This window comes from Ctenopharyngodon idella, chromosome 14 (assembly GCF_019924925.1).
Source record: "Ctenopharyngodon idella isolate HZGC_01 chromosome 14, HZGC01, whole genome shotgun sequence".
Classification (NCBI taxonomy): Eukaryota; Metazoa; Chordata; class Actinopteri; order Cypriniformes; family Xenocyprididae; genus Ctenopharyngodon; species Ctenopharyngodon idella.
In genome coordinates this window covers 23173504-23194478 of record NC_067233.1, presented here as the reverse complement: position 1 = coordinate 23194478, position 20975 = coordinate 23173504, and the positions used below count along the sequence as shown (strand labels likewise).

Genomic DNA, 20975 nt, shown 5'->3' with positions numbered 1-20975 from the left:
ATTAATCTTAATTATGTCAGATAACACTTAAGCAGAACATGGTCAGGTCAAAGTGTCTGAATAATTTTTGGTCCCAAATTTTTTTTATCAATTTTACTGTTAGTCCACTGTATGAAGAATTTTTGGATATAATATGTCACAGTTTACTTTATTTTGCTATCCTCAACTATAGTGTCCTGCACCCACTAGTAAAAAAAAAAAAAAAAAAAAAAAAAAAAAAAAATATATATATATATATATATATATATATAGAATATATCTAGTGTCTGAATAATTTTTGTTTTGACTGTATATAATAAAAACAAATGTGATACATACTATATATATATATATATATATATATATATATTCCAAATTCCAAAACATTAATAATTATATGATTCAAATTTGTGAATATCCATTTTGATCTTATTAACATAGAGGAAACATCAGCTCTCAAAAGAAAAACCCCTTTGTAGATCAAGCTGTGCTCTGTGCAGCTCTGGATGGGAGTGTCACATCACACACACACACACACAAAGACACACAGACACTGAAGGAGGAAGCGCTCGTGCTGCACGGATGAAGAATGAACCATCTGCATCTCTTCTCATCTGACGTGTGTTTTCACCCTCATGATGGCGAGACTGAGCGAACACGGGATCCGGCTGAGCTCTGTGTGTACTCTTTCTTATCTTCTCTAAAAGTCTTTTCTCACGCACTACCATGTACTTTACGATTAATATATTGCGTAATGTTGTTTTTTTAGATGAGCCCGTCGTACCTGGAGAGCAACTCCACCAGTCACACATGGCCCTTCAGTGCGGTCGCTGAACTCATCGGTGAGCTAAACACAAATGCATTTACGTGTTCGAAGGAAAAACTCTGTTTTGTAAGGAACCTGTGATACTTTCGGTTTAAACTTCCGCCAAATCTCATAGACAATAAACGCACACATCACTGGATAGACCTTTTCGCACCTGTTGCAGCTCGCATGATGGAGTCTACAATCAAAGATAGATAATGATTTAATCGTAATTAATGGCGTGATGTTAAAACGCAACACACATCATGCATTTTGCGCGGTAATGTTACGTTTCGGTTGTAGTTTCAAATGTACACTGGTTGCGTAGCATCTGGACACATAAACATGTCTGGATGTCTTTGCATTTGATGACAAACTCATTTCTGTTGCTGTAAAGCAAAACTAAGATCTTGGGTTCGTGTCCCAGCGAATGCATCAACTTATACAAACGTAATCCTGTAAGCCCGTTTGTATAAATGCATCTAACGCATTAAGATATTAAAGTAAGTTGCATTAATGTAAATAAAGATGCACGAGCACACTTTACAAACACAGCAGAAGTTTGTTGGGTTTGCTGAAACAATAGATGTAGCTAGTGTTGTCACTTTGTGTTATGAAATGTAAGTGAGACACGTTGACAGTTAATGTGATGAACTACACCTGTGGTTTCTCTGCTACGATAGATGGTTTATGGTTAAGGCTGATGGAAATATGTGACACTTTCAGGATCGGATCTCAGTACCGTTAGAGACAGGAAACTGGCGTTCATAACATGGAGATGATGGTGGAAACATTTCTAAATGTGCTTGTCTTTGATCACTTAATAATCAAGATATGAGGTTTAACTAAATCCGTCTTAATACGCGTGCAGTTTCTTGTCTACATCCTGTTAAACGGCTTGTGTGTCTGGTTTTGGGTTGTAGGCTATAAGTTAAATTTAGAGTTCTGCATTTTTGCAACTGCTTGCAGTTTAAGAGAAGAAAAGGAAAGTGATTTTTATGTCAAATTGCATTGCGAAAGAAAAAAGTAAAGCAAACGTTGTGCATGTCAGTATACGTTTTTCTCAAATGATTTGAATAATCCAAATTCTCATCGTAGATAATGCATCTGACCCGGGCGTCACAGCCAAGAACATCTGGATAGATGTCGTGACGCTCAGAGAACAGCTGTGCCTCAGTTTTACGGACAATGGCAGCGGTATGACGCCCAATAAACTGCACAAAATGCTCAGGTGCGTTAAAACACCCACACCAGTGACGCCTCAAATCATGCATCTTGTTAAGCAGTTCATTTTGTAAGCATTTCTAAGGGTGGTGAAGGTGAATCTTTCTTTCTCTTTGCAGTTTTGGGTTCACAGAGAAAGGCTCTAGTAAAAGCAGCCATCAGCCCATCGGTGTGTACGGAAATGGATTTAAATCGGGCTCGATGCGTCTGGGCCGCGATGCTCTGATCTTCACCAAGAACGGCGGCTGTCAGAGCGTAGGCATGCTGTCTCAAAGCTTCTTACAGGCTATTAAAGCTCAGGCTGTGATCGTACCCATCGCCCCGTTCAACCAACAGACCAATATCCTTCTGTTCAGCAGAAATACTAATTATTATAATTCAGAATGGATCTCTCAGCTCAACATTCAACCAATTAAAGGGTTAGTTCACCCAAAAATGAAAATTCTGTCATTTATTACTCACCCTTGTGTCATTCCACACCTGTATGACCTTCGTTCATCTACAGAACACAAATTAAGATATTTTTGATGAAGTCTGAGAGGTTTCTGTCTCTCCATAGAGATCCAACGCAACTACCACTCCAAGGTCCAGAAAGGTAGGAAAAAAAGTACTCCATTAAAGTACTCCATGTGAATCCAGTGACTTAAACTCAGTTTTATGAAGCGATGCGGGTGCTTTGTTTGCGCAAAAAAGCATAATTTACCACTTTACTTACAAAAATATTGATTTGCAACGCGCATTCATGAGAGCATCTCAACGCATGCGTTTTGTGTTCACGCGAGAGCTGACATTGTTGTGTGAACACACTTTGGATAATATTATTTTGTAAATAAAGTGGTAAATTATGTTCACGTCGCTTCATAAAACTGAGTTTAAGCCACTGGAGTCACATGGACTACTTTAATTTCTGGACCTTGGAGTGGAGGTTGTGTTGGATGTCTATGGAGAGACAGAAACCTCTCAGACTTCATCAAACAGATCTTAATTTGTGTTCTGAAGATGAACGAAGGTCTTATGGACGTGGAACGACATGAGGGTGAGTAATTAATGACAGAATTTTCATTTTTGGTTGAACTAACCCTTTAAACACATGTTTCTGTTTGCAATTCTAAAGAAAAATATGATGCATGGATTTGTTTTGCATGCATGTGTTCTGTATGTACTCTATTCATAGAGACTGTAAACAGATGTTCATCTCCATCCTCAGTAGCACAAAACATCGCCCTTAACTCCCATCTCACAGACGCTGGTGGTAACGGAGGATTCGGAGGCGAGTCTGAGAGCCATCCTGAAATATTCTCTCTTCCAGAGCGAGTCTGAGTTACAAGAGCAGCTGGACTCCATACAGGGCAAGAAAGGAACCAAGATACTCATCTGGAACATCCGCAGGTCTGTGGCACAGCTCTTACATGCTAGTTTTCTAACTACTTTGCCAGAGTTGCATGGAAGTAGTCAGTCGTAATGATGAAGATGAAGATGTTACAGAGCAAATGCAGACAGTAGAGCCATTATGTTCAGTCTCATCATTAATTTGCATGTGATTTGAATGTTGCGCACAGGCAAGTGCACTGACTCTGTCAGAACAACACACTCCTGATTTGTGTTTGTTTTGAATATAACCCTGAGCTGCTTAGTTTAACAAATTAAGTTATTTTAATCACCCAAAAAGCATATAATTCTCTCAACTATAACAAATACCATATTTAAGCAATCAGATACGCAACTGCCCATTGTATAATCATATTTTTATGTTGATTTTTATTTTATTGAAGCAAATTTACTAGCTTTTATCTTTTACAGTTTTCACTGTATTTTACTGATTGCTGTTGTTTGGTTTGAAGGTAGATTTTGTGTTAGATGTTTCATTTACGCATTTAGCAGATGCTTTAAACCAAAACTACTTACAAAAGAGGAACAAAAGTCATTTGTCGAAGAGCCAGCAATATTTATAGTATACAATGGCAGGTTTCTTTGATAACTAGCAAAAAAAGCGAGCTAGAGAAAAGAAGACGTGCATAGAAGACTAGTACCAGTGTTTATTTGACACCTTCCTTGCTAGATTAAATGCAACAGTCAAGTAAGCTATGCTTTATCAAATTCTGAGCAACTGAGAAAGGGCTGTTGAATGCTTGAATCTGATTGGTTAATGAACGTTCTAAAGTGTGCAATTATTTTCAGGGAAACGCACGGCTAAAGTAGTTCCAGGCAGGTCTTGACCACATTATATGTACATATCACTTCACCAAATGATTTGAGTTATTTTCCTAAGGTCCTTATATAGACTACAACAGCAAAAGAACTAAAAACCCACAACGACACTGACCAAGCAAATAAATATAGTAAACAATAGGATAAAAACGACAAATTAGTTCCATGTTTTTTGCCACAAAATGACGTTTTAGTATGTACGGAAAGCACATACTCTCTTTCTCCCTCTCAAACGCACACACACACTACAGTACAGACACACACTCACACAGAAACATGTTGTAAGCGCTGATCTGACGATTTCATCAGTAAAATAGTTTATCAACTTAAAAGCTACATGACATTTCTGACTAGCGAGGTAATAACAGTGCTGTTCTTGAAGCAGATAAACTTACAGTTTCGCTATTATTAGAGACGCTGCTGTCGAACATTGTTGAGAGACGCACAGACTCAGGTCACACACTCAATCTCTCTCTCTTTCTCTCTCTCTAATACCTGCATTAATAACTGCATTAGTCTGCTATAAATGGTTCAAGCCTCCATTACTAGCTCTAAAATTACGCTTTGAAATTAGCAATAGAGGCTTGGGATGATGGAAGTCTAATCTGGAAATCTAATCTTTATCATTTTATCTGACAGAAATAAAGATGGAAAGCCAGAGTTTGACTTTGACACCGATGCAGAAGACATCCGTCTGCCAGAGATCCGGTCGGAGGAGACGCAGGGAAAATGGAGGAGAGATTACAGGCAGCGCAGAGACAGTAACAGCGTTCCTGAGATGGAGTTTTCTCTCAGAGTGAGTGAGAATGAGAGAGAGGGATGGCCAACAGAGCGAGAAACTTCCTGATATTTATGGCCTGTGGTTGTTTTACAGTGTGAATGCAAATGTGTGTGTGTGTGTACATTTTGGGTGGAGCTGAGAGAATGTTAATAAAGTGTCACATCGTGAACTTTGAGACTGTAAAGTAACTTTGTGGTGCAGAGATAATGAGCCAGAGCTATAATCTTTAAATCATAGACTATTATTATTAGTTACTTTTTTTTTACCTGAGGTACAAAATATTCTCCACAAATGTAAACACTGTCTTCACATGCGAAATGAGCTTACAGTCCATTTCTTCTAATAGAGCGCTGTAGTGATGATGTATTTTTGTAGGCTGACCTGTAAGTTTGCATCACCCTGGTTACCTCAGCAAAAACCCAATAGGATTTTTTCATTGGCGGTCCGGATGGAAACATGCCGGGGTCCGGATGCGGACCGCAATCCACCATTTGAATGTCGGTGGTTTAGTTTGTGTAAAACATGCAGTAGCTTATAATTCATTTGGCAATTTTTGGTTGGGGGAATCACGATGCAGGTTCAACATTGTGATGTCTGTCAGCCGTCTATTAGCCCAACCCTATTCAGAACAAGTCGTTTTTGCAGCTTGGTTTCTGTAAATGCTTTTTTTTTTTGGACCAGGAAGGAACTTTTGAATATGTTTTATCTCAAGATCAAGGACAGTTTGATATGAGCCCTTTAAGATCAATGCAGACGAGACTTAAACATAAACACTAACACAAATATATTTCCTCTCTCTGTCACTGCAGGCGTATCTCAGTATACTTTACCTGAAGCCCAGGATTCAGATCATTTTGAGACAGAAGAAAGTTCAGACTAAGCTGGTTGCCAAGAGTTTGTCCATGATTGAGAATGATGTCTATAAACCCCAATTCATTGTATCCTTACACTTCCCTCAAAACCTGAAGTTAAAGTTCCCTCAAAACCTGTTTCTGTGTTTTACATCCAAAGCAGGTTATAAAAATCAACTGAAAATGGAAATACCATTGGGAATGTTGTTTGTTGTTCGTTTGGATTTATTTGTTATGTCTTTTCACATCATTCCCCAGTCCAGCTCATTTGGACATTAAAGTTTTCTTTAAATGCTACTGCTCAGAACGAGAGAGTGAAAATAACTTTTGGATTCAACCGGAAAAACAAGGAGCACTATGGAATTATGATGTACCATAAAAACAGACTGATAAAGGCTCATGAGAAAGTTGGCTGCCAAATCAAGGTACTGTAATCATTAATCTAAAATGCCTGTTATACATTTCATTTTATTATTATCCATTCCTCAAGACTCCACAGATATTGTGAAAAAAACCCTAGATTTTTAAAACAATAACTTGCCATTTGGTGGACGTTTCACTGTGTTTGACTCATCACTTCCTTTCTCTCTCCTTTAAGTCATCAGGTCAAAGGTCAGGGGTCGGGGTCATCGGAGTGATTGAGTGTAACTTCCTCAAGCCTGCTCATAACAAGCAGGATTTTGAGTACACCAAAGAGTACAGGTGCATTTCAGCAGCTCTCCACAAACTTTCACGCTACACCAGTGGCAGCCGGCTCAGATAGCTCCTGATTTGAATGTCGGACTGACATTCTCACATAATTCAAATCTGCTGCCTCAGAGAAATGATTTTATTCTACAGCTGATATTCTGATAGCTGATAACTGATCAAAAACAATGGGTTTAAGTACAGAGTTAACAATATAAGTCAAAGAAATGTCTGTACATTCTTGTTTTATTTTATTTTTTTATAAAAAAAAGTATAATTTTATTTAATTGATTAATTTTTATAAATTATAAAAATTAATATATATTTAATATAAAATATTTTAATTGTGTATATATATATATATATATATATATATATATATATATATATGCAACAAATATGTTGTGATCATCTTTAAAATATAAAAAATAAAATACAATAAAACATTTAAAAAATAATATATATTTCATGTAAAATATTTATAATATATGCAACAGATATGTTGTGATCAACTTTAAATTATTAAAAGTAAAATATAAAAATTAATATATATTATAAAATATTTTAATTGTGTGTATATATATATATATATATATATATATATATATATGCAACAAATATGTTGTGATCATCTTTAAAATATAAAAAATAAAATACAATAAAAATATTTAAAAAATAATATATATTTCATTTAAAATATTTATAATATATATGCAACAGGTATGTTGTGATCAACTTTAAAATATTAAAAGTAAAATATAAAAATTAATATATATTTAATATAAAATTTTTATAATCTATATGCAACAGGTATGTTGTGATCTATATATATATATATATATATATATATATATATATATATATATATATACATACATATATATGCAACCAATATGTTCTGATCAACTTTTAAATGTTAAAAATAAAATGAAAATATTTAAAAAAAAATATACAAAATATATTATAATTTCATAGAAAATATTTTTAATTGTATATATATACTAGGTCTGTCAAATCGATTAATCACATCTAATATAAAAGTTTAGAAATATATAATATGCGTGTGTGTGTGTGTATATATATATATATATATATATATATATATATATATATATATATATACACATATTATACATATACACATATGTGTGTATACACATATATACACAAACCTATGTTAGATGCGATTAATCATGATGAATGTATTTGACAGCACTAATTGCACATACATTTATATTTAATGTATACATATATTTAATTGCATTTTTGTATTAATCATTTCCATTTTTAACTGCGCTTTTCCCCTGCTTTTCCCATAGACTTACACTAGCTGCTCTTGGCCTTAAACTGAATGACTACTGGCGTGAAAAGAAGGAAAAGAAAGCCAAAGAGAGAGAGTTTCAAGCCTTAGAGAGAAAAAGCAAAGAAGGTGATACTGAAGAAACAGAAGAAGAGGATGATGAAGAGGAAGAGGAGGAGGAAGAAGAAGAAGTGTATGATTGTTTTCCTCCAAAATTTTTCACACTACAGTTTTCTCATACCTGCTTTGCTCTGCTGGTGCAAGTTTAGCCATCTGTCAGTCAGATGGCCGGAATAGCACCGGCCTCACTGAAACGTGGGTTTGTGGGTAAAAAATGAGAGATGGTGCAACTTAGCTTACTAAAAACTGACTATTTGTCTGTTAGACCACAAACCTCGCACATACGTGCATCACAGAAAAAAAGTGTGATGTCTTATGATGGCAGAGGTCGAGTCGAGCTGTTAAATGCAGGTGGGCGGTGCTGAGAAATGTGGAACTGTTAATCACACGGCTAAAGCAATAGCGTGGTTTATAGCAGCAGTACATCTGTGATGTCTAAGAGTAAATCATGCAGCAGATAAAACAATTCGACGCACGTGATTGATCACACATTTGCATTAAAGTTCCCATGAAATCAAAATTGCTGTTTTGTTAGCATTGCAATTTAGATGATTCTTGCAAAGACTTAATCAGAATACAGGAATAGTTTTCAAACACCATCAAAGGAAAAACAGGTTTCTTCAGCAAAACCCTCTGTGAATAAAGTGCTGCAGTGATGACCTATTATTGCAGGCCAACCCGGACATTTGCATCACCCTGGTTCTCTTCCCTGCTGAAAAATCGAACATAAACCAGCATGAATTCCATGTTGGTCCAAGCTGGTTAGAGCTTGTGCTGGACCAGCCCAGCAACGTTCTCAGAACGTTCTCTCAAAGTTATGAACGAACATTCTTTCGGTAACGTTAATAGGACGTTAGCTCAAAAGTTATCTTTAATAATGTTCTCAGAACTTTGCCTAACATTCTGCCAAAGTTCTCTCAGAGTTATGAACAGTAACGTTAATAGAACGTTTGCTCAAAGTTATCTGATTTTTAATAATGTTCTCAGAACGTTTGCGTAAAAACATATACATTGACCATAGAGCGTTTTTCCTTTTCTTGTTTCGGAACGTTCAGATAACATTATAAAGTAACATTCGCATAATATTTGCAAAATGATAAAATGTAATGTTTCCTGAATGTTCACATAACAAAGAAAAAAAAAAAAAAACATTGAACATTAAAAAACACAAAAATGTTCAGAGAAAGTTTTTTTTTTTAAAAATCACAAGGGATTTTTTACATTTAACCAAAAACCATTCAAAAAACCCATTGACTTCAGGATGATGGAACTGATAGTGCTAAAATGCAACTCGTTTTTGGTCTATAAAAATATGTAATTCCTGAAGCTCCACCTGCCTTTGACAAGCAATAAATCATGGCTGAACTAAAGGCTAGTGGCTTTTTTGAAAAAGAGACAAGCCCCTACTTTCTGTTTCAACATATGAACAAACCTGCTGCCGTCAAGCTCTTTCATGACTGAAATATCTCCACAGAACAACTTCTGAACAGCTGGTGTATTAATGGCTTTCTTCTGTCATAAGGGATGTGACGTGGATTCAGTGTGAGGAGTGTTTGAAATGGAGAGGAATCACCACTCACCTGTTTGCTGGAAGCGTTCCTGATCCGTTCAGATGCTGCATGCACCCGGTACCACGCTTACGGTGAGTCTGTGCCCATCTGATTCCGAACGAAAAACTAGTATGCTACACATGCTATATTTTCACTATGTTTACTGTTTGCAATTAGCAAATTCACGGTCCATGCACAAACATGAAGTACCCGTCCCGGATGATCCTGCATTCAACCAGAGCACAATATGTGAATGAAGTAGTGTATCCCACAATGCAATGCTCTTGACCTGACATGTGACAAATGAACTGGAAGTATTATGTGCATTGTTTTTTATCTCTATCATGACTTAACTAATTAAACTGACAAAACCTTAAGGACAAAAAATGCAAAATAACATTTGTTTCAGAGATAACTGGACTTTGCTTGCCGAATTAACATGCAACACTATGAGATCATGTGATAAACAATGAGGTCATGTGACAACATAGCACATCTATGTTTCACATACTATTTTTTGAAACACAGTAAAGTAGTACACTAGTATTCCATTCCAAACACACTCCTTTTCTTCACTTGTTATTTGATCTGACTGCCAAGAGTTTTTTTTTTTTTTTTTTTAACCAAACTGGCTTAAAAACACAACCCGAATTCCGGAAATGTTGGGACGTTTTTTAAATTTGAATAAAATGAAAACTAAAAGACTTTCAAATCACATGAGCCAATATTTTATTTTACAATAGAACATAGGTAACATAAATGTTTAAACTGAGACATTTTACACTTTTATCCACTAAATGAGCTCATTTCAAATTTGATGCCTGCTACAGGTCTCAAAAAAGTTGGCACGGGGGCAACAAATGGCTGAAAAAGCAAGAAATTTTGAAAAGATTTAGCTGGGAGAACATCTAGCAACTAATTAAGTTGATTGATATCAGGTCTGTAACATGATTAGCTATAAAAGGGATGTCTTAGAGAGTCTCTCAGAAGTAAAGATGGGCAGTGCTGTGAAAGAGTGCGTAAAAAGATTGAGGAATACTTTAAAAACAATGTTCCTCAAAGGCTTTGCAAATCTCATCATCTACAGTGCATAACATCATCAAAAGATTCAGAGAAACTGGAGAAATCTCTGTGCGTAAGGGACAAGGCCAAAGACCTTTATTGGATGCCCGTGGTCTTCGGGCCCTCAGACGACACTGCATCACTCATCGGCATGATTGTGTCAATGACATTACTAAATGGGCCCAGGAATACTTCCAGAAACCACTGTCGGTAAACACAATCCGCCGTGCCATCTGCAGATGCCAACTAAAGCTCTATCATGCAAAAAGGAAGCCATACGTGAACATGGTCCAGAAGCGCCGTTGTGTCCTGTGGGCCAAGGCTCATTTAAAATGGACTGTTTCAAAGTGGAAAAGTGTTCAGTGGTCAGACGAGTCCAAATTTGACATTCTTGTTGGAAATCATGGACTCGTATCCCCTGGGCTAAAGAGGAGGAGAGGAGGGAGACCTTCCAGCGTGTTATCAGCGTTCAGTTCAAAAGCCAGCATCTCTGATGGTATGGCGGTGCATAAGTGCATACGGTATGGGCAGCTTGCATGTTTTGAAAGGCACTATGAATGCTGAAAGGTATATAAAGGTTTTAGATCAACATTAAATGAAAAATACGTCAAAGATGACCACGAACTCTTCAGCAGCTGGAAACCTATATCAGGCAAGAATGGGACCAAATTCCAACACCAAAACTCCAGAAACTCATAACCTCGATGCCCAGATGTCTTCAAACTGTTCGGAAAAGAAGAGGAGATGCTACACCATGGTAAACATACCCCCGTCCCAACTATTTTGAGACCTGTAGCAGGCATCAAATTTGAAATGAGCTTGTTTTGTGCATAAAATTGTAAAATTTCTCAGTTTAAACATTTGTTATGTTATCTATGTTCTATTGTGAATAAAATATTGGCCCATGTGATTTGAAAGTCTTTTAGTTTTCATTTTATTCAAATGTAAAAAACGTCCCAACTTTTCTGGAATTCGGGTTGTAGAAAATAACTATATTTATTTCCAAAAAAATTAACTGATTGGCTGAAATGCTAAATCGCTGAAATATTAAACATGCAACTTAGTGAGATTGTCTAATGCTTATCATTCCATACTACATACTGTACTCAGGAAGAAAACATACTGTACATTACCATTCAAAAGTTTGGACAATTAAGATTTTTTAATGTTTTTTAAAGACGTTTCCTCCTAAAAGTTGCATTAATTTAATTAAAAATACAGTAAAAACAGTAATATTGTGAAATATTATTCCAAATTAAAATAGCTGTTTTCTGTGTGAATATATAGTAAACTGTAATTTATTCCTGTGATCAAAGCTGAATTTTCAGCATCATTACTCCAGTCTTCAGTGTCACATGATCCTTCAGAAATCATTCTAATATGATGATTTGCTGCTCAAGAAACATTTATGATTATTATCAATGTTGAAAACAGTTACATTCTTGTAGAAACTGTGTAGAAACATTTTTCCCCCAGGATTCTTTGATGAATAGAAAGTTCAAAAAACAGCATTTATCTGAACAGAATCTTTTATAACATTATAAATGTCTTTACTGTCACTTTTGATCAATTTGACGAATCCTTGCTGAATAAATGTATTGATTTCATAAAAAAAATAAAGAAATAAAAAATTAAATCTTACAGACCCCAAACTTTTGAACAGTACAGCATAGTATGTCCTAAACCGCACAATAATATTATATTCCAAAGCGTGTCTTATTTATTCTTGGGTTTTTGTTGTTCAGGAGCTGTTTGTTACCGGAGGATACGGACGAGAATGCTGATGTCAGATCACCCAGCTATGAAAAAACATTCAAAAAACAGTTAAGACAGTATAAATATCTCTAAACTTTACACTAATGGTGTGGTTCCACATCCACATCCTGAAATTGGAGTATGAACACAATACTGTTAATGTGTGTGTGTGTGTGTGTGTGTGTGTGTGTGTGTGTGTGTGTGTGTGTGTATGTGTGTGTTTTTAAACTGCTGTCTGTTTTCTTCTGCGCAGGGAACATGCCTCAGTCAAGAGAAGAGGAAGATCTATGGAGGTATACACCTCTATTTCTGTTTCAGATGAGGAAGTACTCATTTCTAAGGACAGGAACTTTGGTTTCTGACTTCTCACGAGTGTCAGGGTGTGATCACAGTCACTGTGGGCTTGTTGACTGAGTGTGTGTTTGGTCTGTATAAAAGTTTTCTGTAGGTTGCGTGTGGCAATCTTTTGCATGTGACAGACATGACAAATAACCTGTACGAGCATGAATGTGGGAGCTTTGCCTATGCAAACATAAATTGTGTGTGTGTCAGTGTCAGGGAAACTCCAGTACTTTGATACTGTATTTTGCCAAGCATCTCATAATTTATAGTTTAACTGCAGTCTGGCCAAATAAATAAATATAATCTGTTTTTAATAAATAATTTATAGTTAATGCATCTAGAAACCACCCTATTTTATCTGATAGATAGATAGATAGATAGATAGATAAGATTAGATTAGATTAGTGCTGTCAAATTGATTAATTCCGATTAATCGCACCCAACATAAAAGTTTGTGTGTGTGTGTGTGTGTGTGTGTGTATGAAGTATGTGTATAAATATACACCGATCAGGCATAACATTATGAGCACTGACAGGTAAAGTGAGTAACACTGAGTATCTCTTCATCACGGCACCTGTTAGTGGGTGGATATATTAGGCAGCAAGTGAACATTTTGTCCTCAAAGTTTATGTGTAGAAGCAGGAAAAATGGGCAAGCGTAAGGATTTGAGCGAGTTTGACAAGAGCCAAATTGTGATGGCTAGACGACTGGGTCAGAGCATCTCCGAAAACTGCAGCTCTTGTGGGGTGTTCCTGGTCTGCAGTGGTCAGTATCTACCAAAAGTGGTCCAAGGAAGGAACAGTGGTGAACCGGCGACAGGGTCATGGGCGGCCAAGGCTCATTGATGCACGTGGGGAGCGAAGGCTGGCCCATGTGGTCCGATCCAACAGACGAGCTACTGTAGATCAAATTGCTTAAGAAGTTAATGCTGGTTCTGATAGAAAGGTGTCAGAATACATGCTGACCCCTGTCCACCGCCGAAAGCGCCAACAGTGGGCACGTGAGCATCAGAACTGGACCACGGAGCAATGGAAGAAGGTGGCCTGGTCTGATGAATCATTTTCTTTTACATCACGTGGATGGCCGGGTGCGTATGTGTCGCTTATCCGGGGAAAACACATGGTACCAGGATGCACTATGGGAAGAAGGCAAGCCGGCGGAGACTGTGTGATGCTTTGGGCAATGATCTGCTGGGAAACCTTGGGTCCTGCCATCCATGTGGATGTTACTTTGACACGTACCACCTACCTAAGCATTGTTGCAGACCATGTACACCCTTTCATGGAAACAGTATTCCCTGGTGGCTGTGGCCTCTTTCAGCAGGATAATGCGCCCTTCCTCAAAGCAAAAATGGTTCAGGAATGGTTTGAGGAGCACAACAACGAGTTTGAGGTGTTGACTTGGCCTCCAAATTCCCCAGATCTCAATCCAATCGAGCATCTGTGGGATGTGCTGAACAAACAAGTCCGATCCATGGAGGCTCCACCTCACAACTTACAGGACTTAAAGGATCTGCTGCTAACATCTTGGTGTCAGATACCACAGCACACCTTCAGGGGTCTAGTGGAGTCCATGCCTCGACAGGTCAGGGCTGTTTTGGCAGCAAAAGGGGAACCAACACAATATTAGGAAGGTGGTCATAATGTTATGCCTGATCGGTGTATATCTATCTATATATATATATATATATATATATATCTTCTAAGATAGAGAACACAGACATTTACATGCACTAGTGGTGTTTGAGAAGCAAGAACCGTCGCTCATCTTTAGGACGGAAGCTAGTACACAAATGCATATGCAAATGCTCAGTCAATGTATTAGATTTTTTATTTAACATACTTAAATGTTGTTGTATTACTGTGGCGTATTACATAAGTTTGTAAAAGTGTGTATATATATATATATATGCACACACATTTACAAACTTACATTAGATGTGATTAATCGCGATTAATCGATTTGACAGCACTATATATATATAAGTTTATGTATTTAATATATGTATAATAAATACTTACAATAAATACATTTATACTTAATGCATCTATAAACCACCCTATTTCTATATAAAAAAAAAGAACAGCTGCATTTAAATAAGAAATAAGAAACTGTGTTTTAGTAGTTGGTTCTCATGGCTGCACTTCTTTCTTTGTGGCCATACAGAGGCATTTATAGAAATTATCTACATTAATGTGAAACTCTATTCTCATTTTGGTTTTGACACATTGCTCTCACATCAGACTATATTAAGTGTGTGTGTGTGTGTGTTGTAGATGACTAAAAGCCCAGTGCGACTTCTCTGTAGAGGACTATCTGAACCTACATCAGTGAGCAAACAGGATGAGGTCACCGTTGTCATGACGACAGATGCACAGGATACAGATGAGGATGGAGTCCAAGTCATTGCCACAGAAGAGGAAGAGTCTTCACCTTCCCCGAGGTCTGATAGACAGATAGAGAACACAGACATTTACATGCACTAGTGGTGTCTCTTTGACCGGAAGCTAGTACACAAATACATATGCAAATGCTCAGTCAATGTATTAGATTTCATGTAACATACTTAACAAACATTCTTGTATTACTGTGGCTTGACAAATGCCTGACCCTCTGTGAATTAAATTAAATTAAAAAAAATTAAATTAAATTAAATAAAAAAATATATTGAACTATATATAAAACTCTAAAAAGTACATTTAAAAATGTTTTTAAAATAATTAAATAAATAAATACTTTAATATATATATATATATATATAAAATGTATAATTTTGCTTTATTATTCAAGAGAAAAATTGTGTAAAAATGTAAAAAAAAAAAAAAAAAAAAAAAATTATAAAAATAAATAAAAGTTAAAATATACCAGATTTATTAATGATGGTGGGTAGATAAAAGATAGTGATTAACTTATTAAATATAACTAAATACACTTTATAACTTATTAAAAAAGTAAATATTTTTTACACATATTTAAAATATTCTTTTTCTTTTTTACAGTATAAGTGGGTCTTCATACATGGAATTATAAAGCTTCTTTTATAATTTAGTGGGTCCCAGAAAGGGAATCATCATATTCTGGCTTCCATGGCATGATGGCATCTTGGTTTATCTGACTTTTTTTAACTTATTTTTTAGAAAAAGAAGGAAAGAAGCATGTTCACACACTGAAAAGGGCAATAAATCCCCAAACCGTGCTGGATCTCCAGACGCCCCATCTGAGGGAGAGACAGAAACAACAGACAAAACGCATGAAGTATCAGAGACAAATACCGACTCGTCACCAGCAGTGGATGTGGCCGCTCAAGAGGACAGCATTGAGCCCGAGGCCGCTGTGCTCGAGGGCCCCGTAGAGCCCCAGACATCTCAGGGGCCACAGATGGCCAAAGATCAGCCAAGGATCCCGCCTCACCCGCTCTCGCCACACACCTCCATGACCATGGCTCAGACAGTGGTCGTCACTCCTCTCAGCCGGTCTGGATTTCAGCCCGTGTCACCGTTACCGACGGACGGCTCAGACCGCACCGCTCTCGCTCAGAGACTCGCTCAGCTGGAGCGGGAAGCGAAGCGGTTAAAAAGAATCCTGGGTATCCGCGAGCCGGAGGTTGCCATGGTAACAGAGGCAGAAGGGGGCGGGCCTTCTGATGTCACCACGGTTGAGGAGCGACTTGCGCAAAATGGAAGTTCAGTGTCATGTGACCAAAATGCTGAACGATTGAACCCAGTGTCAACCGAGGAACTTTCTGCTTGTCAGGTAAAATTAAAATGTGTTTAAGAAATGTGTATTCATATAGCGATTTTCACAGTGTTTCAAAGCAGCTTTACAGAAAATGTATGTTAATGTTTATGTCTCATCATCTTCATGCCTTATTGTTGCATTAATAGATTAGAGTTGGACGATAATATAGTTACATTTTGCGATGATACAAGCAATCAAGGACTTGAGATTTACTATATAGTATATGGGTGATTCTTACAAAATCTTAGTTTCAAACATGAAAAAATTTTAAACATGAAAAATGTAAAAATGTTTGTTTCAACAAATTTCCTTTTTTAGACACTGAGAGCAAGGTCTGAAGTGTTTGTGATCATTAATTTTAAAAGATATACTGACAATTTCACACATTTTTGAACATATTTTCCAAAAATATCTCATTACCGCAACAGTCTGAAAATGTCAATACTGTTAGGAAAGCTAATACATTTTCACGTTTTTAAAAATTGATTATTAACAGTCATGCACAGTTACTTGAAACTCTGAAATAATATATATTTTTAAATTAACATTTTTATTTGATTTTGACTGCTTTTTCTCATTACCGCAACACCTGCCGCCATTTACAACCAAGTATTTTTATTATTTTATTGAAACCTGACATATTTTCAGAATGATGTGGCAAACCTTAAAGAACATATTGTATAGATTCTGCACATGCATTTAAAAGCAAACTACTATTTTTTTATTTTTTTTAAAATAAACATTAAATTATCACCTGTTGCGGTAATGATACATAAGTTACGGAAATGAGGTTGCTGATTTCGGTAATGATAGTAAGTATATTAAGAATGAGGTGCAGTTAAAAAATAAAAAACTTTAATGTAGAAAATAAAATAGATTATATTATCACAATCATCGATGCAAGTTCAATAAGTTTGATTTTGCAGTGCTTCAAAAATGTAGACTTGCATAGGCTAAAAACCGAGAACATTATAATGTGCATTTGGATATACAACATGCACCACTCATTTCAATAGATTAGGAATGAGAAGTATTTATAAACCTGTTACTGGCCTAAACAAGTGTATGTATGCAGATGTATATATATCCAACTTTATAATAAAGAGCTGGGCAGTTGAGATTTGCTATGTAGTAGCTTTACATGTATGCAGATAAAATTAAAGGATTAGTTTAAAATTTCCTGATAATTTACTCACCCCCATGTCACCCAAGATGTCCATGTCTTTCTTTCTTCAATCGAAAAGAAATTAAGGTTTTTGAGGAAAACATTCCAGGATTTTTCTCCATATAGTGGACTTCACTGGGGTTCAACGGGTTGAAGGTCCAAATGTCAGTTTCAGTGCAGCTTCAAAGAGCTCTACACGATCCCAGACGAGGAATAAGGGTCTTATCTAGAGAAACGATTAGTCATTTTCTAAAAAAAATAATAATAATTTATATACTTTTTAACCACAAATGCTCGTCTTGCACTGCTCTGTGATGCCCCACGCATTATGTAATCACGTTGGAAAGGTCACGCGTGACGTAGGTTAAAGTACCAATCCAGTGTCTACAAAGCAAACGTGCAAAGACCAAGTCAAACACCCTTTACAAAAAAAAGTAAAACAATGATGTCGGACAATTTTGAAGTTGGAGGAGAAAATGAGGTGGAGTTTTTCGCCCTACCGCGGTACTTTCCAACGTGATTATGTAATGCGTGGCGCATCGCAGAGCAGAGCAAGATGAGCATTTGTGGTTAAAAAGTATATACATTTTTTTTTTTAGAAAATGACCGGTCGTTTCGCTAGATAAGACCCTTATTCCTCGTCTGGGATCGTGTAGAGCTCTTTGAAGCTGCACTGAAACTGACATTTGGACCTTCAACCTGTTGAACCCCAGTGAAGTCCACTATATGGAGAAAAATCCTGGAATGTTTTCCTCAAAAACCTTCATTTCTTTTCGACTGAAGAAAGAAAGACATGAACATCTTGGATGACATGTGGGTGAGAAGATTATAAGGAATTTTTAATTCTGAAGTGAACTAAACCTTGTTAAATACCTTCAATCTGTAGAAATCAGAAGAACAGGAAAACAGGCCTCCTGCGCAGCAGAGCAGTTCATCCCCAATCCAGCAGGAGGCAGAAACGAGTCCCAGAGACGAGCTCTACTGGAGTAAGACAGTAGCCAAACTCCAGAGTGAGAACCAGGCACTGTTAACTGATCTGACCGAGCTGAGAACAGAGAGAGACCAACTGCTGAACCGAGTGAGACAAACAGAGAGAGACACACAAGAGAGGAGAGACCAGAGCACCAACACACCCAACCACACTTACAACAGGTGTGTATGTCTGATAACAAAATAACTTGAAAACTTTTATTATATTCTACCATATTCTGACCATATATATATATATATGCACACAAATTTCATATCATATATATTATTTAGCAATGATGCATTAAATTGAACAAAAAATAACATTAAAGACATTTAGAATGTTACAAAAGATTCTGTCAAATGCTTTAAATAAATTCTTTTGAACTTTCTATTTCACAAAAATATGAAGCAGCACAACTGGTTTCAACATTGATAATAATCAGAAATGTTTCTTGAGTAAATCATCATATTAGAATGATTTGTGAAGGATCATGTGACACTGAAGTCTGGAGTAATGATGCTGAAAATTCAGCTTTGATCACAGGAATAAATTAGATTTTACTATATATTCACATAGAAAACAGCTATTTTAAATTGTTTTTACTGTATTTTTTCTCGTCAAATAAATGCAACCTTGGTGCGCAGAAGAGACGTTAAAACTCGTACCGACCACAAACTGCACTGTGTATTTTTTATGTATACAGTATATGAACATCTCTCTGTCATTGCTCCCTGACAGCAGTGTGACATTGGAGAGGCTGCGGTCCATCCGTCGGAATGTGGTTGCATTATTGTCCTCCATCCTACCAAACCTGGATATGCAGGGAATCAGCTACGACACGATTGATGTAGACAGCATCCTACATCAGATCATACAGGCCAACAACCTGTGATCCTTCAACCATGATTACAGACGGCTGCCTTATAACAGACAAGCATATGGGAGCGAATAACATTCATCTGAAGCCAAACAGAAGGCAGAAGTTTGAAGGACAGATTTTAGACCGAGAGGTCACCACAGCATTGGTGCATGCAAAAACACAGCATTAAAAGTTCTTTTAAAAATAAGTTATATGGCAGGTTAAAGCTACATTTCACACACAAACACATTCATATAATTATTCTGAAAGCTGATAAATTTTCATAGATGCTTTGCAACAATATGCACAAGTGTATGAGCCTTGATATTTAATGCATATGACATTCATATAACTTGCATTTTGCATGCAAGCTGTCTCTTGAGTGCTGCAAGTCAAAGTACTTTCACAATCATGTCTCAAACGCTTGAGGTTTCACACACATTTCACTGCCCTTCATTTCAGCTGCACTGCTCTTTTAACGCTCGAACGCATGCATTTGCATGCAACTTTTTGCTTGTACATATTTAAACCTGCTGTTCTTTAACAGCTTTTAATACAAACATTTTTTAGTATTATTTTCTATAAAAGTTTTTAAATTTTGTAACCACTGATGGTCTAATTTTGCAAACAGATAATAAACACCACGTCTTTTATTTGAACTTTCAGCTATTTCACTTTTGTTCATTACATACTAAAAGTCAGTGTTTTGTTTTAGTTTTTTGTAAGAGGTTTCTTGGCACATTTCTTTCAATCATGACCAGTGTTGGGTGTAACGCGAGTTACATAATCAGATTACTTTTTTCAAGTAACTAGTAAAGTAATGCATTACTTTTAAATTTACAACAAAATATCAGCCTGAGTCTTATTCATTTCACTTCTGGTATGAAAGGGCCTTTACATTTTGCCAAAAATAGAACTTTTTGTTGTTATAAAAACAAACAAACAGCCCAACCCAGATGAGAAAAAGTAACACAAAAGTAACGTAACAAGCATTACTTTCCATAAAAAAGTAACTAAATAACGCAACTGGTTACTTTTTTTGGGAGCAACGCAAAATTGTAATACATTACTTTTAAAAGTAACTTTCCCCAACACTGATCATGGCTATGATTACAAGGTTTGTCGCCCTGTCTATGACTATGCAATAATTTGCTTTTGGAGAACTCAAGTTAAAGATACACATTGTAACTTTTTTGTTCAAAATTAAATGAGTCAATACATCATCAATCCTTCTTCCAAAATGTGTTTTCACTCTGGTAAGCCTATTATAAGTGTTTATAGACCTAACAGGATGGTTTTCACAGGAAATTGCGTACAAACGTCATTCGCTCATGCATGCCTCATATCCGTAAATAGAAAAGTTGCTCCAGCTACTTTGACACATGGGAGTGGCAGAGGATAGTTGTCACAGGGAGCGAGAAAGGATGACATGGAGCAGCTAAATCTCCAAATTCCTAGGAATCTGCTGGCAAAAAGAGAACGCGACAGAGCTCGTAATAAAACAAGAATCAACATTGGTTTGGCTTTTCAGAGATGGTGAGAACTGAGGAATTTGAAACGTTGTAAAAGCGTTTT

The 20975-nt window shown here is 36.5% G+C and overlaps 1 protein-coding gene across 1 annotated transcript; it reads left to right on the top strand.

Moving 5' to 3' along the window:
- The first annotated feature begins 489 nt into the window (after positions 1-489).
- zgc:152774 (uncharacterized protein LOC553526 homolog) lies at positions 490-20627 on the top strand. Its single transcript, XM_051918518.1, has 17 exons — positions 490-656; positions 749-821; positions 1883-2015; positions 2128-2349; positions 3251-3397; positions 4856-5012; positions 5807-5935; positions 6154-6273; positions 6447-6550; positions 7855-8028; positions 9478-9597; positions 12313-12390; positions 12576-12615; positions 14942-15108; positions 15803-16418; positions 18455-18720; positions 19283-20627. Exons 1-17 carry the CDS (start codon positions 615-617, stop codon positions 19431-19433), a joined length of 2739 nt encoding a protein of 912 aa, XP_051774478.1. The 5' UTR covers positions 490-614; the 3' UTR covers positions 19434-20627.
- Positions 20628-20975: the final 348 nt, after the last annotated feature.

Bases quoted from the DNA above. Each gene is read 5' to 3' on its own strand.
- zgc:152774 (XM_051918518.1), top strand. From the start codon at position 615: ATGATGGCGAGACTGAGCGAACACGGGATCCGGCTGAGCTCT. The intron at 2,016-2,127 runs GTGCGTTAAAAC...TTCTCTTTGCAG, and splicing joins AAACTGCACAAAATGCTCAG to TTTTGGGTTCACAGAGAAAG. The intron at 18,721-19,282 runs GTGTGTATGTCT...CCCTGACAGCAG, and splicing joins CCCAACCACACTTACAACAG to TGTGACATTGGAGAGGCTGC.